General features: G+C 40.9%; 1 protein-coding gene across 1 annotated transcript in view; it reads right to left on the bottom strand.

Moving 5' to 3' along the window:
- The window catches only part of COL4A3 (collagen type IV alpha 3 chain), a 130,813-nt gene that overhangs the window by 57,503 nt on the left and 60,064 nt on the right, over positions 1–13,246 (bottom strand). Inside the window, exons 2-9 of the mRNA XM_072719344.1 lie at positions 12,075–12,131; positions 9,241–9,330; positions 6,102–6,146; positions 5,390–5,434; positions 4,511–4,573; positions 3,774–3,827; positions 2,510–2,536; positions 1,919–1,993 (exon numbers count right to left, since the gene is read on the bottom strand). Of these exons, the coding sequence (XP_072575445.1) occupies positions 1,919–1,993; positions 2,510–2,536; positions 3,774–3,827; positions 4,511–4,573; positions 5,390–5,434; positions 6,102–6,146; positions 9,241–9,330; positions 12,075–12,131 (456 nt within the window). The remainder of the gene's footprint in view (positions 1–1,918; positions 1,994–2,509; positions 2,537–3,773; positions 3,828–4,510; positions 4,574–5,389; positions 5,435–6,101; positions 6,147–9,240; positions 9,331–12,074; positions 12,132–13,246) is intronic.

The following is a 13,246-nucleotide window of genomic DNA, read 5'->3' on the forward strand; positions in this document are numbered from 1 at the left end:
GAGCAGAGCAGTTTGCTTTATTTTAGAGGAATTTAAATTTTTTTTTTTTTAATTTTGCTTTTCTATCTCTCTGTCTGCCTGTCTCTCTCAGCCAAGCATGCTCTTTGGTAGAGCCTTCCACTTGCTCACCTTCTGCCCAGAATCCTCTTTCCTTAGACATCTTTATGACTCATTTCCTCTCCCTTTTCTTATTTTCACTCAAATGTCATCCTTTCCCTGTCCACCCAATCTAAAGTCACAGCCCTCTTTCCAACCTGATACAGGATCCTACCCCCTGCCCTTGCATTATTTTCCTCCTTGGCATTCACTGCTATTTAATACACCAGGCACTAACTAATTTATACCTTTTCTGTTTTCCCCTACTAAATGTAAGCTCCATATGGGCAAGAATTTTTTTTTTTTTTTACTCTCTTTTGGCTAATTTGTGGACCCTGGTATCTCTAGAGCCCAGAACAGCTGCTGACACATAACTGGGATGTAATAAATCTTTCTTGGATAGATGAATGTGCCATTGTTATATCTCCATCAGCAGCACACTGCAGTACCTAGCCAACATTCAATGCACATTTGAGAGACACATCAACGTCCCAGATTGCTATCTCTTCTTATTGGATCACTTCCTTCAGCATCAGGCCCGGTAAATGTTTCCTAAGCAAGAAAATGAAGAACCATCATGTTCTGCATCTTCCCTCAAAGGTCAGTAAAGGCTCCTAACTGCATTGTTGTGCTGTTTTGTGGCTCACCATCAGTCAGCATGGCTCACTCTGGGAGTTCGACAACCGAAACTCAAAACTTTGTCTCACTTAGTCAAATTTCCAGAACTTTCCACATATACTTCTGAACTAAGTTAAAGTACTTCTGGTTAATTAACCTGGAAGTTAGTTCCTGTGCCTTAGGTCTACCAAAAGATCCTTCTGAATCACAAAGTAAAGCACACGTAGTCTCCCAAATAGCTGTGTCTCTGAATCCATTTGGGATCATACTCAGATTTACACACATATAGTTCAGAAAGTAAACCACTCAACAGGAGAAAGATGCATTTAAATAAAACCCAGTTACTTACTGTCATGCAAAATTTGAAATAGGGTTGTTATTTAACATGATAGTTTTAGATGATATTCAATGTATGGTACAAACCTATCCTTGATTTCAACCAATACAGAATAAGTGGAGCATAACTATTCCTTGAAGATTCCTCCTTAGGTTTAGGAAAACCTGGGTAATTGAGATTTAAGAAGAGATTAAAAGACTTGTGCAGAAAATCATCCTTTTATGTTAGTTTCATGGAGTTTCTTACGAGGTGAATGTTTTAGAATGAAATGAAATCGATATGTAAACAAGAGAAATATGAATGTCTACTACAAACATTTTTTTGTGATTGTCAGAGGTGGGAGTGGATGGTGGGTGAAATGGATGAGGGGGGTCAAAAGGTAGAAAGATCCAGCTATAAATAAATCAGTCTCGGGGACATAAGGTACAACATAGTGACTATAGCTAAGAACACCATACTCCAGACTTGAAATTTGCTAAGAGAGTAAAGTTCTCATCACAAGATAAAAAGAATATTTGTCCCTATGGTGATGGATGTCAACTAGACTTACCATGGAGATCATTTCACAATATGTACAAATATCTAATCATTACCTTATCCACCTGAAACTAATAGAATGTCATATGTCAATAATTCCTCAATAAAAAAAAGAAAGTGAAACAAAAAGAGAAAGCAGAAAACAAATCATACAAATGTTCCCAAGAGAGTTTAGAGATTTAGGGGAAAATAGAGAGAGGAGAGACAAAGATAAGAGTTTCAGAGACATACAGAGAGGAGAAAAGGGAGAGAGACAGACAGGCAGAGCCAGAGAGCCAGAGCAAGAGCCAGAGGACTGAGGCTAACAGGACCTTTTCCAACGTGCCATACCTGGAATCCTGGAGCTCCTGGCAACCCAGGGTCACCTCTTCCATCAAGTTCTATACCTTCTGTGGCAGGAGCACCCTGGAAAATGAAAAACTTCATTAAACATGATTAATGTTACATTTTCCAAACTCCTTTTAAATGCTGATTCATGGTCCTACTGCTTCAAGGATAAAAATGCTTTTCAGGACCTATACTTGGAGAATGATTTAAGTTTGTGTAGTCACTCCATTTTGAAGTAATCAGAGATTTTCCTATATCCTAAAATTGACACTTTACTGTGGAAGGAAGAAAGACGCAGGGATGGTAAACCATATCTCAAGATCCCAACATTAGTGGCAACTTCTGAGGCCAGTTCTCTTCTCCTAGACTCTATTCCCTTAAAAGATTTTATAAACATTGTATTCCTTAAGATACATGTTTGACAAGAGCTAAAAGAAGTTGTTGAATAGGAATAAATATCATGTCCTGATTATTACGAGGTTTCTGAATTAGTTATGAAACCTGATTTGTAATTACTTACATCTCATTATGTAATAAAAGTCCTTTCATATGTACAATTAGAGATTTTCAATAATAATGTCACACATGACTTACCTTTTCTCCTTTCAAGCCAACAGCACCCTAATAAAGGGAAACCAAATACACAACATCACTGCTTTGTCCTTGCTACTCTTGTGCCCCTCTCCTGCTGTTTCCCATTGTTTTTTTTAATTTTTAAAATTTAAATTCAATTAATTAGTGTATAATGTGTTATAAGTTTCAGAAATAGGGTTCAGTGATTCCTCAGTCTTATATAATATCTAGTGCTCATCACATCATGTGCCCTCCTTAATGCCCATTCCCCAGTTACTCCATCCCCGCCACCCCCCTCCCTTCCAGCAACCCTCAGTTTGTTTCCTATGGTTAAGAGTCTCTTATGGTTTGTCTCTCTCTGATTTCGTCTTATTTTATTTTTCCCTCCCTTCCCCTAGGATCCTCTGTTTTGTTTCTTAAATTCCACATATGAGTAAAATCATATGATAACTGTCTTTCTCTGAATGACTTATTTTGCTTAACATAATACCCTCTAGTTCCATCCACGTTGTTGCAAGTGGCAAGATTTCATTTTTTTTGATGGCTGACTCATATTCCATCTTGTGTATATTCCCACTGGTTTTAAAACATGCTCAAATTTCTTTCATTGAAACAAACAAAATCTCCCCATAGTCTCCCCCTACCAGTGCTACCCTGTCTCTCCTTCATGTCATCGGCGGCCTTTCCATTCTGTTCACTCCTCAATCCCACACCTGCCTCCTGCCTCCATGCACACTGGAGATATATCCCTTGCTAAGGCCTGCAATGGCAATGACATTGCTAGAGTCAATGACAAGATGTCAGACTTAATTGGACTTTTCAGTAACTTTAGGCAGCTGTCAGTCACTCCCCTCCACTGAAATACATCTTTCCTGGGCTTTCATAATATAGCCCTCTTGGTTTTCTTTCTTCCATCGGGACTGTTCCTCTTTACAGGCTTCTTCTCCTCCACCCAGACATCCCATGCTGGGGATCCTAAGTCTTTTCTGAGGTTCTTTTCACCTTATTCTCTCGCTCCTTGTGTCACCACCATCGGGGTCTCTCCTCTGAGCAAATCCAGCAGCCTTTCACTCATCTCTGCTTGGATGTCTCACAAGCAACATAAAGCCTCAAAGTGCAAACCTGAACTCGTAGATATTTATTCATGCATTCCCACCCATGAGTTGAATGTCCACTACTGGCCGCCCCTGACTTCTGCAAAGTCATGGTGGATTTTGGTACACAGCCATTCTGGAGTAAATGACCTGTACTGATACTTTATATAGACTTAGAAATGGACACCTACCGGGATCCCTGGGTAGCCTGGTGTCCCTGGAAGGCCTGGAAACCCTTGCTCACCCTGGAAGGCATACAAAGCTTGTTATTCTTTTCCGTTGTTCTAGAACAGCCTATTGAGATATTTTCTCTGTTCCTCTCTTCCAGCCCTGCAGTGGTAAATCTAGACTAAGTAACCCAAATTCCTTATGGATACTGGGTCATGAGGCTGAAGGCCAGAAAACCATTATCTTAACTGAAAACAGAATTAGAATCTACTGTTTCTCAAATTGTGCATAAACGGCAAAAGTCTAATTGTGCCAAGAACTTTTTAATTGCTGTTTCCTTGAAACTTGAGTAATTGGTTCTTTCATGGCCACCATTCTGGGGGAAAGGAGGGTGGCGTTGGGAGACAAAGGACATGAGTGAAAGCTGGAAAGCCCCGTCACTCTTTTCCAAAGACAGATTTCGCATTCCCAGCTTTTAGTTCTGACTTGCATACACTCACAGCCTCAGGTGAAAGTAACCAGGTGAGCCCCCAGTTGTCCTGTAGGAGAACATGAGAGAACCTCCTCAAAAGACAATCAGAAACCAAGCCATAAGAAATAAGAAAGCCATCATGTTTCTGTCCTGAAGACACATACCCATGGTTCTGGCTAAAAGAATCTCTCAAGCAAAGCCTGCTGTGCCTTCTTTCTCCTCCTTCACCTTGATTGATCCATTCTGCAAAATGTTTTCCTAACCATTTCCTGTGTGAGAAGTACATACCTTAGAACCATTGCATCCTGGTACACCTGGAGGCCCATAAGGCCCAGGATGGCCTGGGGTGCCCTGAAAACAGAAAGGTGACATCAGCACCAGCCCCCAGGGGACAAGTGGCAGTAGTGAGAGAAGAGATGGGCTAGTTTAGTTATTTAAATACAAATGGCTATTAAATGGTTAAGTAATATATTTAGCTATCTTAGATAATTTAAATAAAACTTACAGCAAATAAAATGGGCTAATCGAAACCAAAAATTATCAAGTGAGATAACCAATATTTTAGTTAAAACAAAAGACCTTTCTATATAAAATGAAGTCGCTTAACATGCTGTTTTCAGTGGGAAGAAAGTAAAGGAAAATAAGAGGGATGTGTACACAAGGTAACCATCATTTTGTTATTCTACACTATTAATCTATTAATAATCTATTAGCAGTTAATCTATTCTATTCATTCTATTCTATTCTATTCTATTCTATTCTATTTCTTCATTTTATTCCTTTCTACTCCACTCCATTTGATTCTATTCCATCTATCCTATCTTGTCCTGTCCTGTCATATCCTATCCCAACGAATCTAGTCCATCCCATCCCATCCCATCCCATCCCATCCCATCCCATCCCATCCCATCCCGTCTCATACTGTCAAGTTCCATCCTTTCCCATTCCATTCTATTCCATTTTTGTTCTGCTTGATTTCAGGAAATCCAATTGGACTTGCATGTGCTAAAAATATACACTCTAATATATTATGTGATTCTCCTGTGACATCTTCATCATGTAGCACACGTCTCAGTGCCTATTTACTTGTGCTATTGTTTTAATCTCTTTATTAAAGTGAACTTTCTTTTTATTTTTTCAAATTCACACATTTTCCCCATTACTTACTGGAAGTCCAGGAGGACCTGAAAATCCCGGCAAGCCAGTTATTCCCTAGGGACGTAGAAAAGGGGAAGGTGGCAAGAAAAACACTTTAAATGTGTTTCAACCTGTAGTCATAAAATTATTTACCATTCTAATAACCCCATCCTGCAACTGTAATTAGGAATGGCTAAAAACGCTCTGAAAAGCAAAACAAAAATAAAAGGTTTGACAAACTTTTCAAAATCTTACATTTCTAAAAATTCTTTTTAAAAAATTTTTATTTAAATTTTAAGTAGTTAAATTTTAGTTAGCATTATTTTAAAAAGAGATGATTAAGGTTGTTTTTGCCTTTTTTGGATAGATTTTGAGGGTATAACTTGCATACCGTAGAGTGCTTCAAGCTTCTGCAAACAGTTTGAGAAATGTTTACCTATGTGTGTGTGTACATATGGGTATCACCGCCATCCCATCCAGACGGGGAACATCGCCACCCACCGCTCCCCCAAGATGATTGTCTCACACCCTTTCCCAGTCCATTAATACCCACCCCCAACATATTAACCACTGTTTTCCACCATTACAGATTACTTTTACCTGTTCTTGAACTTCACCTACAGAGCATAGCATACAGAATGTGCTCCTTTGTGGCATGTGTATAACTTTTACAGTGCAGAGCTCTTATTTTTTAAAGAAGAAGAGTTTTCATCAATCAGGATGGACCAGTTGGACTACTAACCCTTACACCTTTGGGACCAGTGAGTCCTGGAAGTCCTGGTGAGCCCTAGACCCAGAAAAAAACAAACAAACAAAAAAAGGCACTGGAAATTACTTGGCACTAAGAAACCATAAATTAAAAGTCCTCATTTTATTCACATGCCACACTGTTTTGCTCTTGTGATTATTCTGGTGTTAACACAGTAAAATTGCTTGCTTGTTTAACTGAAGCTAAATATTTAGCAGAAAGGACAAAAAAAATTCATTCAAACCCCTGCTACTCCATGTGGGGTGTGGTATTGGTATCACCTGGGAGCTTGTTGGCAATGCAGCCTTTCCGGTCTTCCCCACCTCTCAGATGGATTGATTCGGAATTTATGTTTTCACCAGATTAGCAGATGACTCTTATTCACGTGAATGTCTGAGAAGAGCTGCTGTAAAAGCCTCACCTTAGCCAGACAGCTGCTGAGGTCTCATAAGGATGGTGATATACAATTACAACAGGGGATGGGAAGGGTGGCCAGTATTTCTGGGCACGAGGAATATTTTATAAACCAAATGGGCCTGGCAGACACAAATAAATAAATAGCCCGGCAATAAACTGTCAGCACCAGAGATAAACTTGCTTCAGGCATATAATGAATACAATTGAGGGGCAATGTTTCTCAGAGAATAACCTTAAATGGAGACTTTTTTAAACTAGGTCCCTTGGTGTGAAAGTTCCATTGTCCAAAAGCTGTTTTTATCATTCCTGGGAGTTTCAGTACGTTTTTGGTCTTTTATTTATTTATTTATTTATTTATTTATTTATTTATTTATTTATAGAAAAGGGTTGTTACAGAGTCTGCTGAGATTCACGGTCAAGGCCACAGTTGGCCTTCACTGACTGAGGGGGAATTCCTGGGTGCTTGCCTGGGTGCCCCTCCTCTGTAGGATGCTATCTGTGGTATGCACGGGGCCAAACATTGTAATTTTTTTCATGCATAAAATATTGTAAATTAGGAGAGGACATTCTTAAACCTGAAAAAAGCTTTTTGGTCAAGTTTAATATGTTCTAATTGCTTTTCTTTTTTGAAGATTTTATCTATTTATGTATGTGTGAGATAGATAGAGAGAGCACTAGATAGAGTAAGCAGGAGGGTGGGGGGCAGAGGAAGAGGGAGAAGCAGACTCCCTGCTAAGCAGCGAGCCTGATGCAGAACTTGATCCCAGGACCCCGAGATCACAAGCTGAGCCGAAGGCAGACGCTTAACCAACTGAGCCACCCAGGTGCCCCTCTAATTGTCTGCTTTTGATCAAATTATCTTTTGTGGCTACATCCATAAAGTACACTGTCATGTATGAACTCCATGACAACATGGCACCCAGATTTTCTCGATTAACTTTATGGAATCGTGTTTACCCATCGTAAACCCCATATGTTTAAAATTATTATTTTAATTGATTGTTGGCTTCTCTAAAGGAATGCCGATATAACAAGGGAGTGGGGGCAGAGAACAAAACAGAAAGGAAAGAGTTGGCATGAGGCTGATCCCAGTCCAGAGTTGAAGTAGCCAATTCATTTTGTTAGTGAAATAGAGGAACATCCTAGGCCACACCCTGGAGGAAGGCAGTGGGGATGGTCAGACACTGAATGGGTCTAATTCAGACACTAAATATCTAGAATCTGATTTTTTTTTTTCAAAATTAGGGTCAGAAGAAAGAGAAATGGGAAACAATGCACAAAATGAATCAGAAAGACACAAAATGGTAGAATTTCTGGAAAACCACAACATTTTGCTTGTTTACTTAGAAACTGTAGGCGTGGGCTTAGTTTCTTTAGTTATGGGAGTTTGATTCTGGCATCCTATAAAACCAGACTTGAACTCCGATTTTGCCACCTTTAACCGAAGCACTCTGAGTGTTGGTTTCCTCATCCCTACAATAAAGAGACTGAGTCACCATAGTCATGATTTCTGGGATCAATGCGAAGAGTAGATGGCATAGAGTCAGGAGTAAATGTCCCAATACCTGGCACAGAATAAATTTGCAGTAAATGTTGCCTTTGATGACTACGTAAGTATTCCACGCATTTATGAAATTTAAAAGGACTCTGTGGGGATCAATTACAATGATCTTTCATAGCTTATTAGTTAGTTCATGGCTTGCTGGAGGCCAGCAGTCAGGGGAACAACCACGTGAGTGCATGAGAGCCCAGGCTTAAGTCTAGCTAACGTCCACAGCAGGAAAGAGCCATCAGCAGATCTAGCGGTTATGCAGTTCTTTAGCAAATCCTCTAGGCTATTTGTTTAAACAAAGCCCTTTGTTTTATCACAGACTTTAGGATAAAAATGTGTGATGAGTTGAGAAAGAGGAACCCATGAAAGAAGAGAAGGGGGTGACAAAAGAGGGGAATCCAAGGAAGGAGGATCCCAGACACAAAGAAAGACAAGTTTTTCAAGGAGCAGAGAGTCATCCACAGGGTTGGAAACAAGGCAGAAGGGTCCAGGTCAGATAAGGACACAAAAGTCATGGGTGGTTTCTGCAGGAGTGTTTTCAGGGACCAAAGGCAAATTATGGCTGGCTGAGGAGTGAATAGGAGATGAACTATGGTTAGCCTGGTTGGTTCCTTTGTTTGTTTTTTAAATCTTGACAGAGAAAGAGAAGACAGGGAAAGGATGGCAATTCTTTGCTTATAGGACCCAAAATATCTAGAGGACATTTTCTATTAGTATGGGGGACATCTGGATGCTTGAGGGCTGACACAGAAAAGCTAATCAAAAAGAAAGGAATGATCAAGAGGTATGGTTCTAGTGGGAATCCCAGGGACCAGGGACAAGTGGAGGAATGGACAGGTCCTGAATGGAAGGCCAAGAGAATTCATCCTTTCATGCAAGATGAAAGAGGAGAAGGGACAGATGCAGATGCAGGTATAGAAACTGTGTGGATCGAGGAGGAGGAGGAGGACGTTGAGTAGGGAACTTCAAGATGATGAGCACTTGAGTCATCTTGAGATAAAATGCACTTCTGAGGACCTGGCTAAGACTGGAGAGCAGGAATTTGCATGGCGCCTACCAACTGGCTGAGATGCAGAATTCTCTCCAGGATCCTGGCAGCCCAACGGTAGGCATAAGGAAGGTTAGGTGAATTGGGGATGTTCCAAAGCTTATAAACCGACATACCTTGGGTCCCTGTGGTCCAGGCAAGCCTTCGGGACCTGGGAATCCCTTCTGGCCAGGAAAACCAGCAGGTCCAGGAAAGCCTCTTTCCCCCTGTTGAACACCAACACAGGATAAAAAACACAGAGAATAGCACTGTCCAGCCCTGTCCACAACCATTGCTTTCTTTTCTTTACAACTTAATAGTGACACTTGACATTTTTTTTCCCCCTCAGATCAACAAAATCGGCACTCAACAGTAAGGATAACAGTAAACGGAAAGCTACCAGCTGTCAGTGTTTGTCTATGGGCTTGAAAGTTTGACCAAAGTTTGCCTTTGGTCTTGTAGGAACTACTCCCCCCCCCCCCCCCCCCCCCAGTGGTGGAGCTACACAGAGCAGAGATTAAGAGAGAGAAGGAATCCAGGACTGAGGTGGAGGGCGGGTGGGGGAAGCCCAGTTAGAAAGTTGAGATGAGTGCCCTGTGTTTGCTTGGGGATGGAGAGAGAGTGAGGCCAAGGCCCAGGAATGTGTTTGGGGAGTGTGCAGAATTGCTATGCAGCTTGAAAAGAACAACATGCAGGCTATCAGTGTTAGCCCTTTCTTGATTATACAGGAATTAGTAATCCAATCTGTTATTTGTGTAGGAGATGCAGGAGATATCAAGAGCAGCATAACCAAAAGGGCGGGCTAAATCGGTTTTTAGAAAGAGTTAGGTGATATTTCGAGAAAGCCCCTAGTAACGAGCGCGAGAAAATAATTTAGGCCCAATGAGTGACACGCTTCTGCCAACAAAAAATTCTCCGGTGAACGTGGATCCTGGGATTACTCTTAATAGTAAAGGTCGCTGGTTGATTCCGTCGATTTAATTGCACAATCAGCAAATTAAAGTTTTAAACAGAGAAAGAGATCAAGTCGTGATTTCCTAATGCTGTGTGCACACACCTTCCATAAAAAAGAGAAACCAAAAAAAGAAAAAAGAGAAAGCAAAGAATTTGCTACGGTGCTCTCAATACTCAGTTACTCTCACATCACCTAGAGCAGCATCGTGCACATAGTAGGGACTCGAATTCTTTTTATTTTATTTTTTTAGGGACTCGAACTCTTGAGCACAAAAACGAATTCCAGCTTTCCCAACACGGATCTGAATAGACTACATCCAGGGCTTTAGGGAAAAATCCTAAATCAAAGTATGCATTAGTTACCGGATAATTTAAACTAAATAGAACAATCGTTACGGTTAGTATATAAGTTATATGGAATTTATTCTATCTGAAGAGCTAAAAATACCTTTTCCAAAAATATTTTTCGTCGCCCTCCAGTACTGTTGAGCAATTCATTAGTGTCCCTGACAAAAGGCTCTGACAAAGGGAAAAACTTTAGTTCGGCCTCCGTCTTAATTATCACAAATTGCAAGTTAATGGAGCGAATTAATGAGATTTCGCGGCTTTCTTTTCTTTCTGGGGTTCTGCAATGGAGCTACGGGCTGGCCCCGCTCTCCGGAAGGCCCCGGCTTCCTACGAAACTTCCCCACCCGGGCAGGGCCGAGGCGAGGAGCGCCCACCGCTCCGCTTTCACACGACACCTGCATTCGCGGGGCGACGGCCCCTTTCACCGGCGCCCGATCCTCCGCGGGTTTCTCTCGGGGACCGGGGCCGGCGCCCGCGGGGCCCGGGGCTCCCGGCGGGGCGGCGCAGAGCGAGCCTGCGCAAAGCGGGGGAGCCCTGCGCGCCTGCGGAAAGCGGGGGAGCCCTGCGCGGCCCGGGGCTGCCGGCGGCCTCGCCAGGCGCGCTCGCCGGATGCCGCCGCCAGGGGGCGCGCCGGAGCCGCAGGCCTGCAAGCCCGCGGGGCTCAACGGGTCCAGCAGCTCCCTCGTGTTTAACCAACATTCATCCTATAGAGGCATTCTTTTTTTTTTTTTTTTTGAGATTTTATTTGAGACTTTATTTATTTATTTTATTTATATGAGAGACACAGGCAGAGGGAGAAGCAGGCTCCACGCAGGGAGCCCCGTGCGGGACTCGATCCTCAGACCCCAGGATCACGCCCTGGGCCTAAGGCAGATGCTCAACAGCTGAGCCACCCAGGGATCCCGTATAGAGGCATTCTTACAGGCTCCTTTTCTTTCTTTCTTTCTTTTTTTTTTTTTTCTTTCTTTCTTTTTTTCCTTTTTCCTTTCTTTCCTTTTTTTCTTTCTTTCTTTCCTTTTTTCTTTTCTTTTTCATTTGTTCTTTCTTTTCTTTTTTCTTTCTCTTTCCCTTCTTTCTTTTCTTTTCTTTTTTCTTTCTTTCTTTCCTTTTTTCTTTTCTTTTTTCTTTCTTTTTCATTCGTTCTTTCTTTTCTTTTTTCTTTCTTTCTTTCCCTTCTTTCTTTTCTTCTTTCTTTCTTTCCTTTCTTTTTCCTTTCTTTCTTTCCTTTCCTTTCTTTTCTTTCTTTCTTTTTTTGCTAACTCATTCCTTTTTATTTGCAAACCCAAAGAGCTACATTTTTTTTATTTTTTATTTTTTAAAAAAATTTTTTATTGGAGTTCAATTTGCCAACATATAGCATAACACCCAGTGAAGAGCTACATTTTAATGGACAATATTTACACAAGTTGTCTGAAAGGTTCCAGAAGGCTTTCTTTAAATTTATTTATTTTTCTATCTATCTATCTATCTATCTATCTATCTATCTATCATCTATCTATCTTACCCCCTCCCCTTTTCTCTGGTTAAGGTTTATGTACAGTTTCTTTAAAATTGGATTTGGGGAATAGAATAACACACTGTGGGGCTTTCCAATACGAAGGAAAGAAGAGCAAAGTCCTGGATGAGCTCTACAGAGGGGAAAACTGCAAGGATAGGGGTTGGGGCTTACCTTCTCCCCTTCCAGCCCGTCACAGAAGCACTGGCCTTTGTCTTTACAGACACAGCCCTAGGAAAAGGGAAAAAAAAGAAAGAGTTTTGTTTAAAAAACAGCTTCACAGATCTTGGCTGACGGGGCAAAAGCAAATGCACTTTTCTGTTCTTTGAGCATTAAGCACCATTCATAGGAGCCAGGCTAGGCTGGGGCGATATAGCGAGAGAAATGGAGCCAAGAAATGAGAAGACGCATATAGAGCTGTCGGGTGAGTGTATGTCATTTTTATTATATTTGGGAATTTTAAGTCATTTATGGAAACGATGAAGCCAACTTTCCTTTTTCTCAGAATAATGTAGAGCTGTGCCAGATGAAAGCGCCGTAACTGGTGAATGGAAAGTGGTCTGATGTTGGCACATTTCTTACATTTAACATAATACATATATATATATTATATATATATTATACACACACACATATGTGTGTATTAACTGGTCAGATCCTCTATAGGTGATTCGTAGGTTTTCTTTTCCTGCAATGATGTTCAAGATCGAGAAAAGATGATCAATAACCCACTATGTGTCTCTAAGGAGAACAAATTAATTCACTGACGTATCAAAATGTTCTTAGTATAAAGCAAAACCAAAACAAAACAAAAATGTAGTTGTGAGCTGGGGAACTCTTATCCCATCTAAGCAGTTACTTGATACATTCTAGAACCTATGCTTAGGTCAACTCCAAAACAGGCTGATTTTTAAAAATGTCTCTGCCAGCAGAGGAACAAAAAAATAGTTTAAAATACTGAATTGAAAATGTGTTTTGACACACGTTCTGTGTTTATGTATCCATCTTTTTAATTTTTTTCTTCAGGTTAATATTAACGGAGAATGAGTTTGCTTTCCACAGGAAAAGACTATTAATTGACAGCAAAGGCAGGGCAAGTCTAGGACCTGTGCTGGCTGGTTGGTAGGAAAAATAAAAGAAGAAATTGCCTCAGATATTTCCAAAGTGGTGGGCTCTATTTATTTGTTCAATTGAAATGAAATACTCAAGCAAAATCATCTTTCGTTAAATATATTTCCTGAGCCTGGAGCAGTAGGCTATGCTGCCCTTCAAGGAAGGGAAGTGTAGAGTAATTTTCAGACACCACATTTACATACACCTCACAATTTATAGCAATGGAAAGTGAC

Source organism: Vulpes vulpes, chromosome 9, assembly GCF_048418805.1.
Source record: "Vulpes vulpes isolate BD-2025 chromosome 9, VulVul3, whole genome shotgun sequence".
Lineage (NCBI taxonomy): Eukaryota > Metazoa > Chordata > Mammalia > Carnivora > Canidae > Vulpes > Vulpes vulpes.